The sequence below is a fragment of the Ptychodera flava genome, chromosome 9 (genome assembly GCF_041260155.1).
Source record: "Ptychodera flava strain L36383 chromosome 9, AS_Pfla_20210202, whole genome shotgun sequence".
Taxonomy (NCBI): Eukaryota; Metazoa; Hemichordata; class Enteropneusta; family Ptychoderidae; genus Ptychodera; species Ptychodera flava.
The window spans coordinates 28101777-28129477 of record NC_091936.1 but is presented as its reverse complement, the minus strand read 5'-3'; the positions used below and the strand labels follow the sequence as shown (position 1 = coordinate 28129477).

The following is a 27701-nucleotide window of genomic DNA, read 5'->3' as shown; positions in this document are numbered from 1 at the left end:
GTTTTACGCCCCATGTTGTCTGCTTTGTAGTCGCTTTCTCATCTTTCAGTAACTCAATACTGCCGAGGTCATCTTCGGTAAAGTTTCCAAATCGTGTGGCCTGGGCTGGAAGAATTCCTCAGTTTCTTGAAGGAAATCCGCCTCAGTTAATTCTTGTGCAGCATACTCGGCAATGTCTACATTGCAGACGACAGAAAAGGGGCGCACAAAGAACAGAACACAATTTGTAGATCGCGCAAAATTCTTTAATTAATTGATGCAAAAAATGAAATAAATGTGTACATATTGCTATATTTATTATATTTTACCTCAACATTTCTATGGTATCTAAATCCTGCCACCTCTATTTGTTTATGCTTGAAACTTATATATTCATATCCTATGGCCAACGATAACAGTGCTTTATGGTTTATTTGTCCATGGATTGTATAAATTAAAACTGTTTCTCATCCAATCATAACAATGTATCCATGGTACAGTTGCACTGATATAATATAATTCAAGTTATTGTACACTTACAAAACCATGACACATTTGCTGCATAGCGAAGATAGAATTTGGTTGCTTTAATTTAACGGAGATTTGTTCTGATAGGCAGCTTAGAAAATTGGAATCGTATAAGTGAATCAAAAATGATCCAACGAGGATATTTTTTTGCTTCTGAGTTGTCTTTTGTTCATATACTTTGGGCCAAAAGCGGACGATTACACTCGGTAGGTATGTTGTGACACGGTCCCTCCACCCAGTGGTTGTAAGCCTTGGGGAACTGTTAAAATTACGTAGGTTGGTCTGATTAGGTCGGCAACTGGAAAAAAGTAAAATATCAAAATAAATTCTGCAAATATCATTGCGAAATCGGTCACAGCAATGATGCATAAAATATTCACGCGCAAACATTACCGACACATAATCAATTAACTTTTCCCCGTCGGTGGTCCTAGAATTAAAGTTAAAAATAGTAAGGAGTCATACAATGTAATTAAAGATCACAGACGTGCTTATCAGTGCAATTTATCCCTGTCAAATATCGCTGCAATAAGATTCGAAAATAGATGCACCTTCAGGTTTCCAATTGGTCAATGCGTCTCATGTGACCACACGTTGTCGTTAATATTTCCCCAAGAGCGATGCTTCTGAAGAGAATAAATACGTGTAATTTTTTCTTTTCAGTTAACTTTTTCCGAAACGTTCTCAACGAGAGAAGTACCAAACATGCAGCTACGTTCAACTCTACCTTGGGTGATTTTCCTTTGCTTTGTCCTCGGACACTGTGAAGACATCGACAGAAATAGCGATGATGCTGATGTAAGTATTGCTAAAATGTGTTACCGTGGAAAACAGTCTTATTAGTTTTATTTCGTGAAAGTACAGATATCATATTGCATTTACAAGAATATCCGATATCAGTTTTAATGTAAAAGGAAAAATGTACATGTTTTTCCAAAATCTCTGTCGTATCTTATCCGGGGAACTAGTTTCGGATCTGCATATATTTGTTCACTGGGTAACATATCGACTATTGTAACTCGTTTCCTTGCCAACTGAGCTGGAGGCACCAATACAAGTCTGGCATTGACAACCGATCAGGGCCGTCGCTATCATTGTCACTTTTATTTAATTTCTTGCAAGTCAAATGAAGAGGATTTAGTGGGGATGTTGACAGCTGAACGTTACGAGCCGAACCCAAAGGACGGTATGTAACTATAGTTGAATAGATCCGAAAAGCATACTTGTACATGAATATTTGAAGACAAAATATGCCGTGCATAGAGTCCGAAACATTAAATACAGCATGCAAACCTAACAACATCAGAAATCACTGGATGAATTACGAACTTGGTTTGATGATAACTTCCCTTCTACACAGTGCAAATTTCACCTTACATCGCAGTTAACGGTTCGGACAAAGGCACCTGCGCCAAATATAGTTCGGAAATGTTTGCTTGCGATATGATAAGCTTGAACGGTGATATGCATTTGATATTTTATAGTATGCATCGGATGCATTGAATGTGTGTCTCGAAGCATTTTCGTTTTCCGTACTTTTTCAGTATTAATGGACAGCATTTGTTCCTATACGTTTGTAAGATTCGTGTGTTACATTAATGCTACTTTGTCCGTTACTCCTATTTCAGCTCCAATATGCTACACGTAGGCAAATATGTAGCTACGGGGCAGTAGCAAAAATAGGCCTATGTATGAATGTATGTATGTATGTATGTATGTATGTATGTATGTATGTATGTATGTATGTATGTATGTATGTATGTATGTATGTATGTATGTATGTATGTATGTATGTAGGTATGTAGGTAGGTATGTATGTAGGTAGGTAGGTAGGTAGGTAGGTAGGTAGGTAGGTAGGTAGGTAGGTAGGTAGGTAGGTAGGTAGGTAGGTAGGTAGGTAGGTAGGTAGGTAGGTAGGTAGGTAGGTAGGTAGGTACGTACGTACGTACGTACGTACGTACGTATGTATGTATGTATGTATGTATGTGTTTGTATTTATCTATCTATCTATCTATCTATCTATCTATCTATCTATCTATCTATCTATCTATCTATCTGTCTGTCTGTCTGTCTATCTATCTATCTATCTATCTATCTATCTATCTATCTATCTATCTATCTATCTATCTATCTATGTTTCTGCGTATCTATGTATCTATGATTTATCAGTGTATGTATGTATCCATGTATCTATGTATCTATGTATGTTTCTGTGTTTCTTCGTTTGTATATATATATATATATGTATAGTTAAGAAGGTAGGTAGACACACAGGTGCCTGGAGTTGCTAGTGTCGTTTACATAGAGAGAAGGGGCCCTTTACTCTATGTATACTACAATGGCGACTCCAGGCATCAATGAGTAGACATGGTGATATACCACTTGCAAAAATAAGGCAAATTGGACACAGGCGTCTGTCATTGGTCTTAAATGTAAGTTCTTTGCAAAAACCTGCTGTACACTGCACCACAGTAATTGGTATGGAAATACATAGGTGAAGATTGCATCGGGTGAAGATTGCAACCTTACCTGCTTCAAGAGTTTCAAAATATGCCCGCACAAGCAGTAGGCCAGAAAAGCATTGAATATATTGAGTGGCCACGTATCCGTCCTCGTGCATCCGTGCCTCTTGTAGAAACGCTCCGCCCAAGGATAGATAGATAGATAGATAGGAATATTCCACAGAACTGATTGTGATTATCAAATAAATTGTACGCCATGGCAATTTAAATACATATATAGTAAATAGTATAAGGGACCGGGTTTTAAGAGTTCGTCCAAAATTTTGTCGTTCACGTCTGAAGTCTTGACTATCACTTACATTACTTTGATATAAACATCACAAATGACCCGTATACCAAACGACAGGCACTCTCCTCCGTCACTATTATTTTTTTTGTTCGCGCACTTCGTTGTTTCTGTGTTCCTTTGTTATATCCGTCCCATTGTATTTCGTTCTGGTCACTTTTACTTAAAGGCAACGAATGTTACACACGAGATGATGGTTCAGATTATCAAGGTACGGTATCAAGGACATCAAATGGACGAACTTGCCAAGCATGGACCTCTCAGTCGCCACATCAACACATATATACACCAGACGATTATCCCAACGCCGGCGTTGGCGATCATAACTACTGTCGTAACATGGATGGCGCCACACGACCCTGGTGTTACACTATGGATTCATCTGTACGCTGGGAATATTGTAATGTTGGAACAGCACAGAAGGCATGCGAATACGGTGAGAAACTATAATCTGAAAACTAAGAAAACGGGCACATTTTAACTGCAGATATCAGGTGGCATTTTGAGAATCTAAGCCTTAGGGCGTGAAAAAGAACAGTTAATGGGGACCTCAAATTTTACTCATGCAAGTCAGGTAACACTATTTTGTCACACTAATTCTTCTGAAAATGAATTTTAATTTCTATTGCTCTGTACATTTTATTATGATTTACAAACAACTTGCCTGCAATGTCTTACTGAAGTTACAGCAGGTAGCATTCCAAATACTAAAAAGGTCATTTTACAAGAAAATAATGTTGGACACACAGCTTAATTTATTCAAGAACATATATTCGAAGGAAATAGATGGTGTAAACGCACTTGGTATCCGTGTGTCTGTCGATATTCATTTTTCCGATATTGTTATACTTCTGCTCGTGAGTGTTTTGTATTCCTTTTGTTTCTGTTGGGCATAAAAACTTGTGTTCTATTTGAGGTCGGGCTAAAAAATCTTCAGCCTGCATATTATGAGCTAGCTCTTAAAAGTTTGGAGGATGTCGTGGGTTGGAACACGGATCCGAAGAAGATTTGATCAAATATCCTCTCCCCTAGCCCTGCGTAGACTGTGCTCGTTCCCGCATGTCTTTGTGCTGGAACGTATACATGTATGATGTTCCATATTCGACGTTTGATCAAATCTGTTATGTCCTCGTCCCCTGCCGTAAATTTTCTCCATTCCGATTCGACCATTTTCAGCATTTTCTTGGATTTCCTCATGCGAATAAAACAAAATAGACTGTTGAAGTTGTGTTTTGGTTTCGTGTGCATTTGTTTATACTTACAAGCGAGGGCATATGCAAAAAGCATTGACAAAGTCGGATATTGGACAAAAACAGCGATCTGATTGATCGAGACATAAAAACAACTGTCCTATATTTGCAATATTGCACTGATTGAGTAAAATCCCCCTTTTTATAACTTTTTGGGGAATAATTCCAATATAATGTGATATGATATGATATGATATGATATGATATGATATGATATGATATGATATGATATGATATGATATGATATGATAGCAATATACCGCCTGAGCAACAGGTATGTAACTTGCTATCACGGATGTACATATGTTGTGAAATTGTTAAAATCTCCCCGTGTATCAATCGCTCGGTAAGGTTATTGATTGCCCATGTCTATCATCACATGCATCGTTAATATCCTTCGAAATTCAAAGCCACTGTTTCTTTTCGTTGTAGAAACCAACAGAACTGGAGTGGTCTACACCCGATGGGGTCACAGTTCCTGCCCCGGTGTTACAAAATTAGTTTACAAAGGTAGGCAATATTTTATAGAGTCTAATTTATTTTGGCTTGTAGATGCTTTATGGTGAATCTTCACTTTGTCAATATTTTGTCGTCAGGGCCTATCTGTTTGTTTGTAGCGTGAGCTCGTGCAGAAGAGCTGAATATTTTGTCGTGTCACAAGAAAAATGTTTGTTCTTTTTACAAACTTTTACAGATATATTTTTCATATACATGCTTCATGTCGAAGTTGGCCGAAGATCATTCGACAGTAATTGAAGTATTATTTTTTTCCGCAGTGAGCGAAACATCGTTGGTCATCACGTGCTTTAAGAATACGTTCTGTTGATAACGTTGACTTAAATCTTATCATTATTTGGCATCGAGAATTAACATTTTTGTACCTCAATTCAATTCATGAACAATTTGTATTATCAGAAATTTAAAAATAGTTTGACTATTGAATAGCAAATTCAAACGAAATACTTTCTAGCCTAGCAGCTAGGCGATGTTACCGTGAGTGTGTGGGGGTTCGAATCCCGTTTGGGTTATAGTAAAAAATATATTTCTATGTATGCCTTTCCTCAAGACCGACAAGAGTATCCGAGTATCTAAATCTGCAGGTGTATGCCAGGGTCTGACATGAGTTCTGTACCTTCATATTTAGCTTTAATACACAGTAAAGGAGTGAATCTGTATACCATTTGAAAAATCACAACCATATGACTGCAGCGTTCTCTAAGACTCTTCAAAGATTGATTAATTGTCATGTCCTTGAGTGACTCTCCAATATGTCTCTATCTCTCTTTGAAGGTGTAATGGCGGGGTCCTACTATAACCAAGCAGGGAATGGTGCTGACTATTTATGTTTACCCAAAGTTGCCAAATACGATGGTAATGTGGTTGTTACTGGTCTCCAGACAGACCGTGGCAGAATCTATCCGATTGAATACCGTGGAAGCTCAGGTCCTCTGAGTTCTAAACAATACAACGATGTTCCCTGTGCCGTGTGTCTTCAGGAGTATCGCAACAACTACATCTTGTATCCCGGCCGTGACGACTGTCCCAGTGGTTGGACCAGAGAGTACTACGGTTATCTCATGTCATCAAAATACTCAGAGACGACCACGCGATACGTTTGCGTCGATAAGTCCGGGGAATCTCTGCCCAGTACCTCAAGTGCTGTCCTTGGAGGTTTCCTCTACCCAGTTGAAAATGTCTGCTCCGCCGGTAGTGGTCTACCTTGTGTCCCTTACGTCAGTGGCTACGAGCTAACATGCGCAGTATGCTCAAAATGAGTAGATAGCTTAGGATTACTTGTTAAACCTTTCTATGACGTGTCTGTCGTTATATCTCGTAGTCAAAATCTGAAAGTCTCCAGTTGTGTATCTCCACACTTCTGTGATTGATTTTGTTAGATCCAATAAAATACTTCGGTGAAGCATACCACGTGTTTTTGTTCGTTTATCTGTTATATGAATGGGTGATAATAACCGAAGGCACGGTCACAACGGGTTTCAAAAATCTGACCATTGTTACTTATTATTTAGGTATACATCACACACTCTCCCATTAAAACTAATGAAATGCGTACTATTTATAATATTTCGTGATTTCAAGTGGTTGCACCTTAATATAATAAGTCTTGGTACTGAACACATGTAGGAGATTTGTTGTTGACGACTCCACACTATTAGAGTTACCATATTGCTAAAGATATAGCGAATCCTGTCGAAATCTTATAGAAGAATGAAACTGGTGGTATTCTTGGATGGTGATTGCAGAGATAAATAAGTAGTCAAGAGAGATACTCATACATCTGATTAGATTTTCGTTGATGTTCGGATATACTGGTGTAGACCATCAGGACATCAGGACTCGGCTTATGAACACAGACGTGGTTATTGCAGAGTTACACTGAGAGGTACATAGAATGCACTTAAATGGTTTTTGCATTGTAATTAATTCAGTCAGTTAAGGAGGTTACAAAGCAACAAGTTGTAGGCAACTTAAACACTATCCTAGAACCAGGTGCCGCAGGTTTGTGTTTCCCGGGTCCACAATGTTTACCATGCTATGTGAGGCTGTTCTGAAGTTTCCAGATGTACTGCTTCAGTGCATACCATTATTCTCACGGCTAAGACATGCCTATGCAAGTTGCGTGAACATAGACCGGAAAAGTTTAAAATATCGATGTTTTAAACATACCTATGTCAAAAAATACTTTGAGCGTTATTGATGTATTGCAAAAAGTATCGTGACAGCATATCAAAATACAGTGTTTTCTCTGTCGCCGATAGACCACTACGAGGTCTCCGCCAGTCATATATATCATTTCTGTTTAGTTTGCTGTGTCATTTGATAAAAATATCAAACAAATATACGGCACAGTGGTTGGCTTTTAACCGGAGAACGTAGTGCGGTTGATGTATAGTACTTGTAATTAAATCATCGTTTTACAGTTTTCATTTTTACAGCGAAACGTCCTGTCCACCTACGCCTTGACGTCATCAAATTGACGCGTCGTCCCCGTTTAAGTTTACGAACACTATACTTCAACACTTCAAGTTCTTCGACAGCAAGTTCTGAAAGCGGGAGGGAGGGACATCTGCTATTGGCCATTTGCGATACAACCAGATCAAGATTTGTTCGTATGATGATATTCATTAGTAAGTTAAAAGGCAACACGTTTTCAAAGTATCCATGAAGCATGTAGTTGTTAAAATTAGGCTCGATTTTTTATACAAATATGTTTTAGGTAGAAAAGGGTAGCAGAAGGTAGCGAAGCACTTAGATGAAATCTTCCCGCTTATCACGTCTACAGAATCATCCTGAATACTTAGTGTACAAAAAGCTGTAGCGACTAAACATGTAAAAGAATGCGACAGATTTATAGGTCAGACAGTGTAGAAGCACGCGCTATATTCTTATGCGCGCTCGAAGACAAAGGAGTGTGTTCAGCCCGTAGCGTCAATCTGAAGGCTGCTCAGCTAGGTCAATAGTTTCATCGACTTTTGTCCTCAAGCTAATGTCTTTGACCGATGAAGTACTTATGTTGGAACGTCATTGGATATTTTACAATCTACTACGTTGCAGCATTTTATTGACCTTAATCAAACAGGCTCAATATCGTTGCTCGATCAGACGAGGAATGGCTGTTTTGCATGCAGCAAATCCCTTGAGTGAAACGTGTAAACATAGATTATGATGCACGTCACCAAAACCTGTCCGGTAACTTCACGTTAGTAAAGCACATTCAGTTAAGATTTCGTATTTTGTGTATAACCAAGGAAGAGGTATGGTTACGTACAGCAAGTCAATTATTTTCGTTTTATTTACTGGTTGGCGTCCAAGTGTACACATGCACTTTGTGGCGTGACCTAGACTGTCGACAGTCCCTCGTGCCTTCTTTGACCGGATTCACTTTATTAAAGTGCGGTGGCAATCCAACGTAGGCGATCGAGCGCCGAAGGCGCGAGGCCGAGTGCCGAAGGCGCGAGATCGAGTGCCGAAAGCACGAGAGTCTCTTGTACCAGCAAATACCGGAAGCTACGCAAATATACGCGAAACCAAGCGGTACAAGCGACTGGCAAGAGTCTAGGCGTGACCGTGCCAAGTGACATGTCGGCGACTGCGAAACTTTTTTAAAAACATGAAGCCTTTTGTAGTAAATGGTATAATTTTATACTTTCTAAGATTGGTGGACCTCTTATTTATTATGCCAATCTTAAAAGTTTTGACTTTAGCATTTTGGACCCTATTAATTCCGTTTTTCTAAAAGAAATTATTTCAGCATGGCTGCAATACAATTACAACACAGTTGATTGTAAGGATGATATTTGTCAAGAACTAATTTGTAATAATTCTGACATACGCATTCATGGGATGCCAATTCCGTGGAATATTTTTCTGACAATGGCGTTGTTTTTAATAATGATCTTCTTGATATTTATTGTAAGTTTTATACATTTGATCAATTTGTTGAAAAATATGGTAGTATTTGTACTTACAGCGAAAACGGAGTCAGCGTGGACTCTCTGTTGTGCCGCGCGACAAAATAAACGCAGCCACTGATGTTTTTTGCAGACAAAACACACAGACAATGTAGCAAATGTCATGAAATCTTTTCTTTTGAAAAGGCGTGCTAGCGTTACCAGGACTTACTTTTTTGAACGTGTTGATTTCATCATGGATGTGTAAGACAAATATATACATGTCTTGAACAAAATAATTGAAAAAAATCTAAATTTCAATACTATCGATGATTTTATCCACCTCACAAACTGAACCAAGGAGTTTTCCGTCTTTAGCTGATGCTAGAAGAGGATAGCGTCAATGGAAAAACACACGACGGATCCGACCCTTGTACGGATAGTTCCTGTTAGAGGTGTCGATCAAATAGTCGACGGTGTGCTCGCTGTCGTCGGAATTTCGTCTGGACGTTTGTAATAGACATACGGTGATGAAGGTGGCATCGAATAATATAGATAAGGTGTATAATACTGGCATTTCGATGGCAGCAATCTATATTGAGCCACTTGATACGATGTTTGTTCGGTTGATGCTTTCCCCGTTTCGCTGATGCTAACACCTCGTGATACCGCGCCGTTCAAGCTCTTCCTGTACACAATTTACTGTATTTTTTGTTTTATTCTCAACTCGCCATGAAGAACATTTTGTAACAATAAGAATACAAATTGAATCTTTTGTTTGATTTGTGGGATTTATTGAATAGGCGGTGTGCATTTGATGACATTAAGTTTGGGTGTTCTGTCTGAAAAAACGTCTGTGGCTGCGTTTATTTTGTTGCCCGGCACAACAGAGAGCCCACGCTGACTCCGTTTTCGCTGTATTTTGAATATAATCAACTTTTATCTGCTATACCATCTGCCTGGAGGAAGATGATCACAAGATCAAATTCATCAAAGTTATTAGTTTGTAAACCAAACCTTCGAAATGATAAATGGATGTCTGGTGAAAAGATTAATAGAGATGTGTACATTTATTTTATGAATTTAGAAACACCTATTGGTATTCCTTCTAACATCTTAATGTACTGGCATAATATTCTGGATATTGTTATTCCACTTGACAAAGTTTTTTTTTTGCTTCCTTTCAAAATAATTATTGACACTAAATTAAAGAATTTTCAACACAAACTTATTATGAAGATTTTACCAACAAATCGCTTGTTACACATTTGGGGATTGATTGATTCGCCAATGTGTTCATTTTGTAAACAAGTAGAAGAAGATTATTATCATCTATTTTGGGATTGTTGACATAGATCCTATGGCTAGCTCATGATCAATTATTAACTTTGTTTTTCTTATGGGACGATTTTATATATTCAAATGTAGATACACGAACTATGTTTCAAGTCTTGTTAATTTTAAACATTATGCAAGGTCAGTGTACAATACAGAAAAATGTATAGCATTGTCGAATGACGCACTGGAAAAACACACACAAAAGTGGGGGACATTTTGCTCTCATTTTGCTTCATAGATTTGTTTTGAAAATGTTTGTTTTTGTTCTGTCTGTCTTTGTTGGCTTTGTTGTATTTGTTTCTGATTAAATGTGAAATGAAAAAAAAAACAAAAAAGCTTTGAACCTTGTATGGTGCATTGTCTACCACGGAGTTTACGATGACGAAATCGGGGTTATTTCTCTTTAAAATATGTACTGAATGACTGGTTATCCCCATTAACGGGTACGAGTTTGCAACAGTCGACTAATCCCAGTACATGTTTACAGTCAAGGCTTCAGTGGTCATAACTACATCAATCTACCGCAAGTATCAACAGAATAAAGCGTGGAATATAATTTCGATGCTAGATGGACACAAGAAACTGATGAATATAACATGAAAGCTTATATTGAGACAATGCATCAGATGTACCATCTCCAAAACTCGTTCAACATTACCGTTACATTAACAATCAAGAGACCATATTCTCGAATTTTAATGCACAGAGATGCCGAAATCTTTTCTATATGTTCATGTTATAAACCATGAAAACAGCAGGTACGAGAACCGTATCAAAAATTTGAATATAACGTACTTACGGGATATTGCTTATTTAAGTTTCGCCGAATCATCGTTTTCACAATTCCAATACATAAAGAAAAATAAAAATAATGTTCTATGGGTACATCTAGAAGTGGCTTAAGTATATATCCCCGTTTGAACATGATTTTAAAATATATTCCTAGATCTTACGTAATTAAATTAGTGAATAACTCAAGACAAGTTAAATGTGCAAAACCAAAAATTAATGACTTTTGTTTACTTTTCTATTTTCTATGTAATCAAGAAATATTGTATTTAGAAGATTGGTAGTTCATAGTTGCTTTTTGCTAACTTTAAAGCACGGTTTTTAGATTTGGTATACTCGCACTTTTTTGTCTCTACAGCGCTCGCGTTTTCAATGTTTGACATGGACGGTGCATCGAATACGGCTTCAACTTCAACGATTGACGATGCAAATGGTCGCCAAGTAAAACAAAACGTTAAAAAACAATTTTCAAAGACAATGACTTTTCCCTTTGAAATCCTCTGACTTTTCCTTCATGATGTATAAAATAGTTATTTCAAGTTTTTGTATACGTACAAAACCATGTCATATTTGCTGCATAGCGAGGATAGAATTTGGTTGCTCTACATGTAACGGGGGTTTGTTCTGATAAGCAGCTTAGAACATTTGATTAATTGTGTAAGAGAATCAAAAAGGATCCAACGAGGATTTTTTTTGTTTCTGAGTTTGTTTGTCTTTTGTCCATTTACTTTGCGCCCCAAGCGGACGATTGCACTCGGTAGATATGTTGTGACACGGTCCCTCCACACCGCGGTTGTAAGGTAACTGCTAAAATTACGTAGGTTGGTGTGATTAGGTCGGCAACTGAGAAAAACAAAAACAAAAATATCATATCGAAGTAAATTCTGCAAATATCATAGCGAAATAAGTCACAAAACAATGATGCATAAAATATTCGCGCGCAAACATTATCGACACATAATCAATTAACTTTTCCCGTCGGTGGTCCTAGAATTAAAGTTAAAAATAGCAAGGAGTCATACAATGTAATTAGAGATCACAGACGTGCTTATCAGTAGGCTTTGCCAACTTTTTGTCGTTTGCGAGCTTCATTTTGTACCTTTGGTATTTCCGCATCAACACTGTGTTTTGTTCTTGTCACTTTTACATGAAGGCAACGAATGCTACACACGAGGCGATGGTTCAGATTATCGAGGTACGGTAGCAAGGACATCGAATGGACGAGCTTGCCAAGCATGGACCTCTCAGTCGCCGCATCAACACATATATACACCATACGATTATCCCAACGCCGGCCTTGGCGATCATAACTACTGTCGTAACACGGATGGCGCTACACGACCCTGGTGTTACACTATGGATTCATCTGTGCGCTGGGAATATTGTAATGTAGGAACAGCACAGAAGGCCTGTGAATACGGTGAGAAACTGTTATCTGAAAACCAAGAAAACGGGCACATTTTAACTGCAGATACTAGGTGGATTTTGGAGAATCTAAGCCTTAGGGCAGTTAATGGGGACCTCAAATTTTACTCATGCAAGTCATGTAACACTATTTTGTCACACTAATTCTTCTGAAAATGAATTTCACTTTCTATTTGGGATAATTGGATAGTAAAGTAATGTCGATTTAAACTACAAATGTAATCTTAACTGTTTTTCTTTTTACATTACACACTTGATTTTATGAGTAATTTGCAATATTGCAACATTAAGCTATACGGCACCTAACACGTTTGAGAAATTTGATAAATATGAAAATCCAATTATCTCAAATTAGTGTTTATTGCACCGTGCATTTTATTATGATTTAGAGACAACTTACCAATAACCTCTTACTGAAGTTACAGCAGGTAGCATTCAAGATACTAACAACGTCGTTTTACAAGAAAATAATGTTGGACACACAGCTTAACTTATTCAAGAACATTGCTTCGAAGAAGATAGTTTGTGTCAACGCACTTAGCATCCCTGTTCAATATTAAAACATTATATCTGGTAATCATACCAGCGAATTGATTGCTCAAATACAGCGATCTGATTGATCGAGAAGGAAAAACAACAGTCTATATTTGCGATATTTGCACTGTTTGAGCAAAATCTCCCTTTTTTATAACTTTTCGGCAATAATTCCAATACGATATGATATGATATGATATGATATGATATGATGTGATGTGATGTGATGTGATGTGATATGATATGATATGATATGATATGATATGATATGATATGATATGATATGATAGCAATTATCGCTTCAGCAATAGGTATGTAACTTGCTATCACGGATGTACATATGTTATGATATGGTTAAAATCTCCCTGTGTATCAATCGCTTGGTAAGGTTATTGATTGTCTATGTCAATCATCAACGTTGATATCCTCTGTTATTCATAGCCATTGTTTCTTTCGTTGTAGACACCAACAGAACTGGAGTGGTGTACACCCGTTGGGGTCACAGTTCCTGTCCCGGTGTTACAAGATTGGTTTACAAAGGTAAGCAATATTTTGTAGAGTCTGATTTATGTTAGCTTTGGAATGCTTTGTTAATATTATCTTTAGAGCAGTGTCTGTTTGTTTGTAGCGTGTACTTGTGCAGAAGAGCTGAATATTTTGTCGTAACTCAAGAAAAATGTGTGTTCTTGTTACAAACTTTTACAGATATATTTTTATATACATGCTTCATGTCGAAGTTGTGCAAGCGATCATTCGACAATGATTGCGGTATCATTTTTTTCTGCAATAAGCGGAACATCGTGGGTCATCACGTGCTAAAAGAATGCGTGTTGTTGATAACGTTGACTTAAATCTTATCATTATTTGGCATCGAGAATTAACATTTTGTACCTCAATTTCAATTCATAAACAATCTGTATTATCAGAAAATTAAAACTAGTTTGACTATCGAATAGCAAATTCAAACGAAAAACAACACGATTGGAACTAATTTGGGATAATTGGATTTTCATATTTATCAAATTTCTCAAAAGTGTTAGGTGCCGTATAGCTTAATGTTGCAATATTGCAAATTACTCATAAAAACAAGTGTGTAATATAAAAGAAAAGCAGATAAGATTACATTTGTAGTTTAAGTCGACATTACTTTACTATCCAATTATCCGAAATTAGTTCCAATCGTGTTATACTTTCTTTGTAAGCGTTTCCTCAAGACCGTCAAGAGTATCTGTGATATGCAGGTGTATGCCAGGGTCTGACATGAGTTCTGTACCTTCATAATTAGCTTTAATACACAGTGCAGGAGTGAATCTGTATATGACTGCAACGTTCTCTAAGACAATTCAAATACTGATTCATTGTCATGACCATGAGTGACTGTCCAACATGTCTTTATCTCTCTTTAAAGGTATAATGGCGGGTTCCTTCTATAACCAAGCAGGGAATGGTGCTGACTATTTATGTTTACCCGAAGTTGCCAAATACGATGACAGTGTGGTTGTTGCCGGTCGCCAGACAGACCGTAGCAGAATCCATCCGATCGAATACCGTGGAAGCTCAGGTCCTCTGAGTTCTAAACGATACAACGATGTTCCCTGTGCCGTGTGTCTTCAGGAATATCGCAACAACTACATCTTGTATCCCGGTCGTGACGACTGTCCAACTGGTTGGACCAGAGAGTACTACGGTTATCTCATGTCATCACAATACTCAGAGGCGACCACTCGATTTGTTTGCGTCGATAAGTCCGGAGGAACTTTGGCCAGTACGTCAACTGCTGTCAATGGAGGTTTCCTCTACCCAGTTGAAAATATCTGCTCCGCCGGGAGTGGTCTACCCTGTGCCCCTTACGTCAATGGCTACGAGCTGACATGCGCAATATGCTCAAAATAAGTTGATAGCTTAGGATTACTAGTCAAACCCTTCTATAACCTGATAGTCGTTATATCTCGTAGTCAAAATCTGAAAAGTCTACAGTTGTGTATCTGGACATTTCTGTGATTGATTTTGTTAGATCCAATAAAATACCTCGGTGAAGCATACCACGTGTTTTGTTCGTTTATCTGTTATATGAATGGGTGATAATAACCGAAGGCACGGTCACAATGGGTTTTCAAAAATCTGACCTTTGTTACTTATTATTTAGGTATACATCACACACTCTCCAATTAAAAATAATGAAATGTGTACTACTTATAATATTTCGTGATTTCAAGTGGTTGCACCTTAATATGATAGGTCATGGTACTGAACACATGTAGAACATTCGTTGTTGACGACTCCACACTATTAGAGTTACCATATTGCTAAAGATATAGCGAATTCTGTCGAAATCTTATAGAAGAATGAAACTGGTAGTATTCTTGGATTGCGATTGCAGAGATAGATAAATAGTCAAGAGAGATACTCATACATGTGATTAGATTTTCGTTGATGATCGGACACTGGTGTAGACCATCAGGACATCAAGACTTGGTTTATGAATTCGGGGGTGGTCATTGTAGAGTTACACTTACAGGTACAAGGAATGCACTTAAATGAGTTGATGCATTGTAATTAAATCTGTCAGCTAAGGAGGTTACAAAGCAACAAGTTGTAGGCAACTAAAACACTTACATAGGACCAGGTGCCGCAGCTTTGTGTTCCCTGGGTCCACAAAGTTTATCATGCCATGTGAGACTGTTCTGAAGATTCCCGATGTACTGCGTCTGTCCATACCATTATTTTGACGGTTTTGACATGCCTTTGCAATTCGCGTGAACGTGGACCGGGAAAGTAAACTATCGATGTTTAAAACAAACATATATCAAAAATACTTTGTGCATTATTCATGTATTGCAAAAAGTATCGTGACAGCATATCAAAATACAGTGTTTCTCGGTCGCCGATAGACTACTGCGATAACCGCTGGTCTCCGCCAGTCATATACATCATTTCTGTTTAGTTTGCTGTGTTATTTGATAAAAATATCGAACAAATACACTGCTGACTGGTAGGCTTTTAACCGGAGAACATAGTCCGGTTGGTATAGTACTTGTAATTTAATGATCGTTTTACAGTTTTCATTTTTAGAGCGAAATGTCCTGTCCATTTACGCCTTGGCCTCATCAAATCGACGTGTCATCTCCGTTTAAGTTTACGAACACTACACTTCAACACTTCATGTCCTTTGACAGCAAGTTCTGAAAGAGAGAGGGGTCTACTAGTGGGGAGGAAGGGAGATCTGTTAGTGGCCATTTGCGATACAACAGATCAAGTTTGATCAATTGCTTATACTTATCAGTAAGTAAAAAGGCAAAATGTTTTCAAAAGTATCTATGAAACCTGTATTACGCTGTTTTTATGCAAATGTGTTTAGGTAGCGAAGGGTAACGGAAGGTAGCAAAACACTTAGACTAAATTTTCCTGCTTATGACGTCTTCAGAATTATCCTTAATACTTAGTATACAAAAAGCTGTAGCAACTTAACATGTAACAGAATGCAACAGGTTTATGGGCTAGACAGTGTAGAATCACGCAGTATTTTATTTTGCTCGCTCGAAGACAATGCTACTAAGTGTGTTAAGCCGGTAGCGTCAATCTGTAGGCTGCCCACCTGGGTCAAAAGTTCCATCGAGTTCTGTTGCCAAGCCCCTGTCTTCGAAAATTATTGGATATTTTACAGTCAACTACGTTGCAGCATTTTATTGACCTTAATCAAACACGTTCAATTATCGTTGCTCGATAGGACGAGGAATGGCTGTCCGAAGTACGTTGCGTGCAGCAAATCCCTGGAGTGAAACGTTTACACATAGATCATGACGCACACCTACGCAACAAAACTTCGGACAAGTAAAGTTTACACGTTCAGTTAAAATTTTGTGCACAACCAAGGGAGGAATGTGGCCACGTATAGCAGCAGGTCAAAGTTTGATCATTTCATTCACTGGTTGCCGTCAAAAGGTACACACGCACTCTGTTGCGTGACGGTGCTAAGTTAGCCTTCGAAAAAAAATCAGTCTAATATTGTGATATTTATATATCATAAAATTTTAGAAGAAACCGGCGTTCTCTTTCAAATATGTACTGAAACACTGGTTATCCCCCTGAACGGGTACGAGTTCGCAACAAACAATTAATCACAGTACATATTCACAGTTAGGGCTTCAGTTGTCACAAAGTATCAACAGAATGAAGCGTGAGGGAACGAAGTTCAAATGCAAGATGACATTAAAACAGAATGAAAGCTTATGTTGAAACAACACACCAGATTCTTGTAACTCTTGCCGTCTCCATTGTAAAACTCGCTCAACGAATGCATTAAAAATTAAGAGACCTTTTCTTGATTTTAATGCACAAAGATGACGACATTATTTCTATATATTTATGTTATCGCCATGAAAAGAGTGGGTACGAGGACTACTTACAGCCTCAGACATTTGAAAATAGCGTATTCTGTAAATCACATATAATTGTGGGTATTGCTTATTTAAGTTTCGCCAAATCATCGCTTTCACAATTTCAATTACGCAAAGAAAAAATAAAATCTATGTTCCAAGGGTACATCTAAAGATGGTTAAAGTATACATCATCTGTTCAACATGATTTTTGAACAAATTCGTATATCTAACGAAATCAAGATTCACTCTGGAAAAGTTAAATGTGCAAAACCAAAAAAATCAACGACCGGTGTTTACTTTTCTATGTTCTGTGTAATCAAGAAACATTCTGTATGAAGATGATACAAAGTTCGCCGCTCTTTTGGACAACTTTCAAACAACAACTGAAGGATGCATGTTTTACATTTATTGGATATCCTTTCCGCACACAAATTTAATTGAGGGCGATAAATAACCCCCACTTCCGTGTCGTCCTCTGCTCCCAATTGTTCATCACTGTAAAGTTATATAATAATATTCACTTACAGAGATCTTTCTAAATTAAATTAGCTTGAAGATTCTTCGCTTATGAACAGTATTTCAGCATTATTGGATTAAATTTTGAACTCGGGCCATATGGATATGGGCAATTCCATATTAGCGACAGACAGAAGTTGATCATCATCGCTTGAATGAACACGTTGCTCATGCCATGTTTCATGAAACGTTGTTGATCTAACATTGGTAAATCATACGTCGTGTCGATTGGTGTCGGCGGTATTGCACGCTTCTCTGCGTGTGCCTTGATCACCCGTTCTGATGCACATTAACGGTGCCATTGACTGTACGGTGAAACTCTGCTATGTCAAATAGTAATGTCGTTGTTTAAATATACGGTCCAATCATTGAGTTATTTTTTCGTTTCGCCCTTTATTTTTCTTAATTAATTATCAGCTATTTTTTCGTCATGTTGTTCTACTTGGGAGACCCTTAATTGTAACTGTCCATGCAGTCTGATCGCGCTACCTGTGAATCTATGTACACGGGAGTCTCAATGTGTCTGATCGTCTCTCTATTCACTAAACTTGTGTCAGTATATATCTTTGTCTATTTCTGCTCGTATGAATGACTTAGTGTTTATCCAATGAAGAACGACAATTCCTATAAAAAAAACTTTTTTAAGGTGGCACACAGAGAAATTTAGCGACGATTTGACCCATGATAGCTTCTCGATGCTTTGTCCCAGGATGATAAAGCATGGATTGCTGTAGTTGAAGTTACAGTGTGTTACAAGGTGGTTAAAACACCTGCACACATTTTTGGAACAGACTTATTTCAACGGTGATCATGGAGTAACGGCTCACTCAGACGTGTTGTGCAGCTTGGTTGTTTTTTGGTAGGTTCGCACCTTTTGGTGTCTACAGCGCTCGCGTTTTCAATGTTTGGCATGGATGGCGCATCTGATACGGCTTGAACTTCGACGATTTACGATGCCAATGATCGTCAGATAAAACAAAAATAAGAAGAAATACATCCAAAGACAATGATATTTGCCTTTGAAATTCTCTATCCTTTTATTCATCATGTATAAAATAGTTATTCCACGACGTTATTGTATACGTACAAAACCTTGACACATTTGCCGCATGGAGAAAATAGAATTGGGTTATTGTACATGACATGTACTGGGGATTTATCACGACAAGCAGCTCAGAACATTGGAATCGTACAAAGAGAATCAAAGAGGAACCAACGAGGATTTTGTTTTGGTTTCTTGGTATAGGTTTGTCTTTGTTCATTTACTACAAGCACCAAACGCTTACAGCTGACAATTACACTCGGTATTTCGTGAAACAGTCTCTCCACACGGCGGTTGTGAGTAAAGGAACTGTTCAAATTATGTGGGTTGCTATAATGAGGATGACAGCTAACAAAAAAAAAACAACTTAAATATGGAAATAAGTTTAGCAACTATACATTGCGAGATGAGTCAGAAAACATTGATGCATAAAATATTCGCGCGCAAAGATTAACGACATGATATCAATTAACTCTTCTGCTTTAGTGGGTCCTATAATTAAGGTTAAAATTAGTAAGGAGTCATACAGTGTCATCAGAGATCACAAATGTGCCTACCAGTGCCAGTTACCCTCGTCAAGTGCCGCTCCACAAGTTTAGAAAAAAGTTACACCTTCAGGTGTTCAATTGGACAATACGTCTCACGTGACCACACATGCACTGTCGTTAATATTTCCCTAAAATGATGCTGCTGAAGAGAATAAAAAGGGATAAATTTTGGTCCACAGATAACTTTTTCCAAAACGTTCTCAAAGCGAGAAGTACCAAACATGCAGCTACGTTCAACTCTACCTTGGTTGATTTTCCTTTGCTTTGTCCTCGGACACTGTGAAGACATCGATGGAATTAGCGATGATATTGTTGTAAGTATTGATAAAATGTTTTACTGTGTATTACAGTCATACGTTTTATTTCGTGAAGATACATATATCAAAGCGTGTTTACAAGAATATCGATAACCGATATCATTTTTAATGTAGCAGGAATTATGTACATATAATTTTAAAACTTTTCACCGAAGGAAGAACAATTTTTGGAGAATTCCTGTCATATCCCAGTCGAGGGAATATTCGGATTTGTATATTTTGTTAATGGGGTTACATGTCGACTATTTTAACTCGTACCCCTGCCATCAGAGCTTGAGGCAGCAATACATGACTGGCATCGACAGCCGAACAAGGCCATGGCTAATACTGTCGCTTTACTTATTTTTTTGCAAGTCAAATGAAGAGGATTTGCTGGGAGTGTTAACAGCTGATCGTTACGAGCCGGACCCAAAGGACGGTATGAAGCTATAGTTGTCGATCCTAATCGGACAAGAATATCACGAGAAAAACATATTTTGCGCATACAGTCCCTTCAAATTATGCTTCTGAAAGTTTAAATGCAGCATGCAAACCTAAAAATATGATGGCGCATGTGTCTGGAAGCATTTTCGTCTTCCATACTTTTCCAGTATTGAGGGCCATCATTTGTTTCAGGACACTGATAAGATGTTTGATTCGTTTGTTATAATATTTTAGTTTGTACTTTGTTTGTATTTCAGTTCCCAATTGCTACACGTAAACATACATACACATGTAGCTATGGGGCAATAGGGATCAGTTAGCCTATGTCTGTCTGTCTGTATGTATGTATGTATGTATGTATGTATGTATGTGTATGTATGTATGTATGTATGTATGTATGTTTGTCTGACTGTATGTATGTATGTATGTATGTATGTATGTATGTATGTATGTATGTATGTATGTATGTATGAGTGAGTGTGTGTATAGGTAGATAGATAGATAGATATGGTGACCAGCACTCGTCCAAATAAAGCAAATGGGACACAAGGGCCTGTCGTCGGTCTAGCGTGTAAGTACTCCACAAAACTTGCTGTATATTGCACCTCATGATCGGTCGATTGGTATGAAAATGCATTGATTGGATGAAGATAGCATTTTTGTCAAATGAAAATGTCTGTACAAAACCCTAAAAACATACATATGGGGATGAAAAAAATAAAATAAATTCGGATTGCTCGTCAAATTGATTTGATATCGATAAGACCTTTTCAGTCAAAAAATGTTCCTGACAGTTCTGTTCAGAATTACGACGGCTTTAGAATGCCGTATGTCAAACTCACTCGAGCTCTAATAAAGTTGTAATATAGTTTGTTTTATTTGTGTCCATTACGGTTACCTATACTTGAAGGCAGCGAATGTTACACACAAGACGATGGTTCAGATTATCGAGGCACGGTATCAAGGACATCAAATGGACGAACTTGCCAAGCATGGACCTCTCAGTCGCCGCATCAACACATATATACACCAGACGATTATCCCAACGCCGGCCTTGGCGATCATAACTACTGCCGTAACATGGATGGCGCTACACAACCCTGGTGTTACACTATGGATTCATCTGTGCGCTGGGAATATTGCGATGTCGGGACAGCGCGGAAAGCCTGTGAAAACGGTGACTATAATTTAGCATACTAACCTGTGAAACGTTTTCAGTTCCGTTATGCAGAGGGCATAGATGTAAAAACTTCGAAATAGCTGTAAGGTGGAAGAAATGAGGACAAATAAAAATATATATTTGTTTCCGGTGTGTTTCCGACAGTAGACCGTGATGTTGTACGGACTGTGCTCCCCATTGCTTCTTCGGGCAATGGTTAGTGAGTGCATCGACTTGTTTTTGGGCTATCACCTTTAGCTCTAGGGTGATTGATCAAATAAATTGAATTAAATACATCTCGAAAATTCACATCACATAAACTTAAAGAACCATTTACATGCAAAGTACTTGTTAGCCCACGGTGTCGCTGAATTTACAATCTGATGAAAATGTGTTATACTAATGCAGCATATTACTCCAACATCTTGGTGATTATATATTGACTTTGTTTTCATGTTGTCGCTCATTCATTGTTAAATAAAAATATTTAATCCGAATGTATGCAAGTGGGAGTATCTCACATCCAACATTTCCTCTCAGTTTGAGCGAAATCCCCTTTAAATAACTCTTGGGGCAATAGTTCAAATATAATTATATATAATCCCATAGTAATCACCGAGACGTATAGCTCCGCGAAAACATGAGTATATATACAATGACGACAAACAGAGAAAAAATCCATGGAATTATATTATTTATCACATGAACAGTTTTCTTACTTTTCTTTTGATGAGGATGGATCTAAATTATTATATGGATCTAAATTATTATTAAAGATTGCTAATTATTGTCGCAATCAGTGTTTTATTTCTCGAGATTATTTTCATTTCATGAGTAAAACGGCCCATCACCCAGGAGATATGCAAATGAGTTAAAAGGTACTTTCATTCAGATCCAGTTCCAATCGATTGTGTGATGAATCAAATTTATCGCCGTTCTTTTGATGACTTGATGATTTGAGCCTTCTACGTCGCTTTTCTGAAGATCATACTCTATTTATTTATTTATCAGTTGAACATACTTTTAGGTATAGCTTTCAGGTTTATCGCCAGGTAGGACATCCGCACTGAGTCGTACAACCCGTGCTGCGAAGATACTAAGCTGGCTCATCGATCGACGAATTACTGCTTGCTGACCATAAGCATCGGGTCTATGCAACCCTGGCACTAAAAAAAATTGTTGGACACGCCTTCCATGTCTAAATTTATCCCATCACTTTTTATTATGAGAATACACGGTATCGATCGCGACAAATTGGTCCTGTACACTCTTGCGTGCAGGATAAAAAATTCCCGTAAAACAAAGAAATGTTGATTTTTAATCTGTCCTGGTCTACGTCACACGGGTGGCAATCCGGGCAAGTTCATGTGGCAATATGGTATATTAGCAATAAAGCGCCTCAGCAACAGGTATGTATACAACTCGGTGTTGACCAATTCACTCCATATAGGCACTCGCTATCGCGCGTGTACATATGTCTGTCATGAAATGGTCAAAATCTCCTTGTGTATCAATCGTTGTATCAATCGATCGGTTTATTGATTGTCGGTGCCTATCATCAAGTGTCTCGTCCTTCGATGTGCATAACCACTGTTTCTTTTGTTGTAGAAACCAACAGAACTGGAGTGGTGTACACTCGTTGGGGTCACAGTTCCTGCCCCGGTGTTACAAAATTGATTTACAAAGGTAGGCGATATGTGAAAGTGTCTTATTTATTTTAGCTTGGAAGTGCTTTATCGTGGAATCATCATTTTGTCAATATTATCATCACGACCTGTCTCTCTGTTTGTAGCGTTTGTTCGTGCAAAAGAGCTGAATATCTTTGTCGTGTCATATGAAACATATGCATTATTGTTACAAACTTTTACAGTTATTTTTCACATGTGTATTACAAAAATCATTTTGAAGTTTTGTGCGCGATCACTGAATAATAATTTAGGTATAAGCTTACGTCTTCCTGATAAGGATGACGTAAACCTTATCATCATTTAGCTTCAAGAATTAATTTATTTTGGTATCTAAATTCAATTCGTCAACAATCTGTATCATAAGAAAACGAGTTTGACTTTTAAATGGCAAATCCAATAGAAATACTTTCTGTGTAAGCGTTTCCCCAAGACCGACAAGGTTATCAGAATATGAAAATGTCAGAGTATGACATGAGTTCTGTACCTGTAGATTTGGCACGAATAGAAAGTAAAGGAGTGAATCTGTGTACACTTTCAAATGTTACAACCATATGATCAGCAACATTCTTTACGACACTTCAATGACTTATTCATTGCCATGTTATAGAGTGACTCTCCAATGTGTCTTTATTTCTCTTTGAAGGCATAATGGCGGGTTCCTTCCATAGCAACGTCGGAAATGGTGCTGACTATTTATGTTTACCCGAAGTTGCCAAATACGATGACAGTGTGGTTGTTGCTGGTCACCAGAAAGACCGTAGCTACATCTATCCCGTTGAATACCGTGGGAGCTCAGGTCCTCTGAGTTCTAAACGATACAATGATGTGCCATGCGCCGTGTGTCTGCAGGAGTATCGCAACAACTACATCTTATATCCTGGTCGTGATGACTGTCCCAGTGGTTGGACCAGAGAGTACTACGGTTATCTCATGTCATCAAAGTACACAGAGGCGACCACTCGATATGTTTGCGTCGATAAGTCCGGAGGAGTTTTGGCCAGTACGTCAACTGCTGTCAATGGAGGTTTTCTCTACCCAGTTGAAAATGTCTGCTCCGCCGGTAGTGGTCTACCCTGTGCCCCTTACGTCAATGGTTACGAGCTGACATGCGCAATATGCTCAAAATAAATGGATAGCTTAGGATTACTAGTCAAACCCTTCTATGACCTGACTGTCGTTATATCTCGTAGTCAAAATCTGATAAGTCTGCAGTTATGTGTCTCGACACTTCTATAATTGATGTTGTTAGATCCAATAAAATACTTCGTAGCATACCACGTGCCTTTGTTTGTATGCTTGTTTGTTTGTTTGTTTGTTTTTGTGTTTGAGTGATAATAACGGAAGGCACGGTCACAATTTGTTTGCAAAAATCTGAACATCTGAACATTTGTAACGGACTATTTCGGTTTTCTGCATATATCACACACTCTCTCATTCAAACGAATGGAATTTATATTAAATGGTATATTTCGTGTGTTCAAGTGGTTGCACCTTAATAAGCAATGTGATAGTCATGGTACTGAACATAAGTATGAGTTAATTTGTTGTTGACCCCACACTAAGAGAGTTACCATATTGCCAACCACACACTCACCTGTACACTGATTTTTTATTCCTGAAGTCTTATAGAACAATGAAACTGTTGATTGCAGAGATATATAAATAGTCGAGAGAGATACGCATCACATGTGATTAAATTTTCGTTGATGTTCGGTTAGGCCAGAGTAATTAAATTCTTTGTTTTGCGTCCCTACCCGCCTAGGTTTTTAAGGTTTTCATTAAAAACACACACAGTGTATTTGAATAGGAAATTTTAGGACATACCCGCTTAGCTTTTCTGAACTAAAATTTTGTTACAATTTTGTATTTGCTGCAATCAAATTACATTGTGTTAATTTTCTTGTGTGTGTTTTTCAGCCGCTTAGACGCGTACCTTTTCCCATTTAGAGTGGACGCAAAACAAAGAATTTACTTACTTTGGCCTTACTGGTGCAAGACCATCAGGACATCAGAACTCGGCTTATGAACACTGATGTGGTCATTGCAGAGTTACACTGACAAGTACGAGGAATGCACTCAACGGAGCTGATGTAAGGGGTGGACCATTTGATATCCTGGGGGGGGGCTTGGAAGATTTGGGGGAAAAAAAAGATGCCAGGTGGAGTTGCTCGAAAAAAAAAATCTGGCTTTAAGTGGCTGATGGAAAAAAAATTATGGACCATTGCGACTCGGAAAAAAAAATCTTGGCAATTGTTCGATGCACACTGCAGCATCAATAAAAATCAAGCAGTAGCTCTGGAGTTTTATAAAGCATAAACCATTTCAAGCTTGAGGAACAATAACTGAATATGAACAATTGTACAGTATACATGACCTTCTGATTAGAGGAAGTATGCTGAAATTGAAATTGCTCACCAGTGTTTTCCAGAAATGTGTAAATCTGAATGTAAGGATTTTGTCAAAATACCACAAGAAGAGAGACAGCCTGCAAACATTTTACTATTATCGTTTGCGTATAGAAAACTCATAACAATGAAAAATGCGTAGAGACTCAATCCAATGTGTAATATTATTACGCATTGGATCGACTCTCTACACATTTTTTCATTGTTATGAGTTTTCTATATACGCTTGTTTTATTCGTAAATGCGAACACTGTTATAGTGAATTATCTTACCAATGTTTTTCTTAACAAAAGCGAATGTGTTTTGATTAGAATTGAATGAGTTTGATGGTTTTTGGGAAACTACTATGTGGTAATGAAGAATGGGAAATGGGCAATGAAATGAGCAGACAGCAGGTGATTTAAGATTATATGTTACATCTTCACTGCAAGTAAAACCATAAGTGTGTCATAAATAATACAAACAAAACAAAATCATGTTTGTTTGTTTTGTTGTATGTGAGCCACGTCTAAGACACACACCAAAAGAACTGTTTCAGTCAGTAAATGTCACCTCAGATGCCACCAGAGAAAACCATTTCCACTCCAAAATTTCATTTTTCGCCTTGCGAGAGGGGGGACACCCCCCTCTCGCGCCTCTCCCCCCCCCCCCTCGTTCGCTACGCTCACTCGCCACTCAGTCGCTTCGCTCCTTCGCAGTCCACCCGTCTACTTTCTTAAATTACCCGGCTACTTTCAATGTAAGGACAACACTGACAAGTAAATGCCATAAATGTACATGATTTTACAAATATGTTTTTGTAAAGTGAATCAAAAATGTACATGTATTTACATAACTTCATTTAGTTTCTTGAATATAGTCTGTGTGCGATAGAACAGCATCTTGTTACTGGGTGTGAAAAACCAAGCAAACAAACATTGCACCGAAATTTGGTAAAAAAAATATATCTCGAAGAAGGAAAGTGAAAAAAAAAGTTGCCAGCATATGCCCTGTAGAAAAAAAATAATTCATGGTGAAGCACGTGGGAAAAAAAAATAATGGCTCTCCACCAATCTTCCAAGCCCCCCCCCCCCCCAGGATATCAAATGGTCCACCCCTAATTACAGTACATTTACCAATGATTTTGACGATGAGATACAGCTGGATATTGATACACTACCTAATTAGGTTTGTCAGTTTGCTCGCGAATTTACCCTTTTAGTGGTCAACTTTTACAACTTTGCGCCAACATCAGACAGACTAAAACAGCAGGTGACGCAGCAAGATGTCTGTAAACTAATTTACTATGTAGTATGTTTATATCTTTACAGCAGCTATCAGTTTCAATGGTGACACACACACAGACTGGTTGCCAAGTTTTACAAGCAGTTCAAATTCACGGAGAGGTGGTAAAAGAACGACCTTACTGCAAATTTAGACTCAGAGGACAGTGTTCTTTGTAGTTGAATATCAATAAAGTTCATGACTTCAAAAATAATAGAGACTAGAGTGATGTGTGATGTGATGCGTTGTTTGTCTGGTTCAACATCTGTTTGTACAAATGTACAGATCATTACGCCAGTGAAACTGATAGCTGCTAATTACGTGTCAGCGTATGTATACAAAGCCCCACCATGGCTGGCAATACCAGAACATCTCGTTGTCTGAGTTTTATTAGACTAGAAAGTTGCTGACTCAAAGCCCTGACTTCCAGACATTGCTATCGCTACTCAAACATTCTGATTCTTTCAGATCGATTTGTGTTGTTATTTTTAGATTTTGTTTGAAGTCATGAACTTTATTGATATTCAACTACAAAGAACACTGTCTATTATTTTTTGTGTTTAATAAAAACGTCGGATCAACTAGAAATGATAAACACTCTTACAATGTTGCAATGTTTTTATCGCTTGTCGCTACTATCTTGTCAATATAGAAAACAAATGACGTTCACGAAATAGCCTGAAACCCCCAAGTTCACTTCGTACAGAAGTAGGCCCCGATGTCAGCTCATTGAAAAATGTGGTGTCATTCATTTGTTGATAACCAAAGTAAAGTTTGTTCATTTTACACATCACTCTATTATTTTTGAAGTCATGAACTTTATTGATATTCAACTACAAAGAACACTGTCCTCTGAGTCTAAATTTGCAGTAAGGTCGTTCTTTTACCACCTCTCCGTGAA

The 27701-nt window shown here is 37.9% G+C and overlaps 4 protein-coding genes across 4 annotated transcripts in view; all 4 read left to right on the top strand.

Annotated features, from left to right (window-relative positions):
• Positions 1–27701, top strand: part of LOC139140564 (protein D2-like) — a 178444-nt gene that overhangs the window by 104298 nt on the left and 46445 nt on the right. The window lies entirely within an intron of this gene.
• LOC139140559 (uncharacterized) lies at positions 1178–6486 on the top strand. Its single transcript, XM_070709899.1, has 5 exons — positions 1178–1305; positions 1630–1693; positions 3485–3751; positions 4998–5075; positions 5856–6486. The coding sequence occupies exons 1-5, from the start codon at positions 1213–1215 to the stop codon at positions 6338–6340; spliced, it is 987 nt and encodes a 328-aa protein (XP_070566000.1). The 5' UTR covers positions 1178–1212; the 3' UTR covers positions 6341–6486.
• Positions 12257–15104, top strand: LOC139140563 (uncharacterized). Its single transcript, XM_070709902.1, has 3 exons — positions 12257–12521; positions 13523–13600; positions 14469–15104. The coding sequence occupies exons 1-3, from the start codon at positions 12458–12460 to the stop codon at positions 14951–14953; spliced, it is 627 nt and encodes a 208-aa protein (XP_070566003.1). The 5' UTR covers positions 12257–12457; the 3' UTR covers positions 14954–15104.
• Positions 19750–24399, top strand: LOC139140561 (uncharacterized). The gene is made up of 5 exons (XM_070709900.1): positions 19750–19859; positions 20217–20280; positions 21196–21462; positions 23053–23130; positions 23776–24399. Exons 1-5 carry the CDS (start codon positions 19767–19769, stop codon positions 24258–24260), a joined length of 987 nt encoding a protein of 328 aa, XP_070566001.1. The 5' UTR covers positions 19750–19766; the 3' UTR covers positions 24261–24399.

Bases quoted from the DNA above. Each gene is read 5' to 3' on its own strand.
- LOC139140559 (XM_070709899.1), top strand. From the start codon at position 1,213: ATGCAGCTACGTTCAACTCTACCTTGGGTGATTTTCCTTTGCTTTGTC. The intron at 1,306-1,629 runs GTAAGTATTGCT...ATTTCTTGCAAG, and splicing joins GAAATAGCGATGATGCTGAT to TCAAATGAAGAGGATTTAGT. The intron at 1,694-3,484 runs GTATGTAACTAT...TTTTACTTAAAG, and splicing joins CGAGCCGAACCCAAAGGACG to GCAACGAATGTTACACACGA.
- LOC139140563 (XM_070709902.1), top strand. From the start codon at position 12,458: ATGGATTCATCTGTGCGCTGGGAATATTGTAATGTAGGAACAGCACAG. The intron at 12,522-13,522 runs GTGAGAAACTGT...CTTTCGTTGTAG, and splicing joins ACAGAAGGCCTGTGAATACG to ACACCAACAGAACTGGAGTG. The intron at 13,601-14,468 runs GTAAGCAATATT...CTCTCTTTAAAG, and splicing joins TACAAGATTGGTTTACAAAG to GTATAATGGCGGGTTCCTTC.
- LOC139140561 (XM_070709900.1), top strand. From the start codon at position 19,767: ATGCAGCTACGTTCAACTCTACCTTGGTTGATTTTCCTTTGCTTTGTC. The intron at 19,860-20,216 runs GTAAGTATTGAT...TTTTTTTGCAAG, and splicing joins GAATTAGCGATGATATTGTT to TCAAATGAAGAGGATTTGCT. The intron at 21,463-23,052 runs GTGACTATAATT...CTTTTGTTGTAG, and splicing joins GCGGAAAGCCTGTGAAAACG to AAACCAACAGAACTGGAGTG.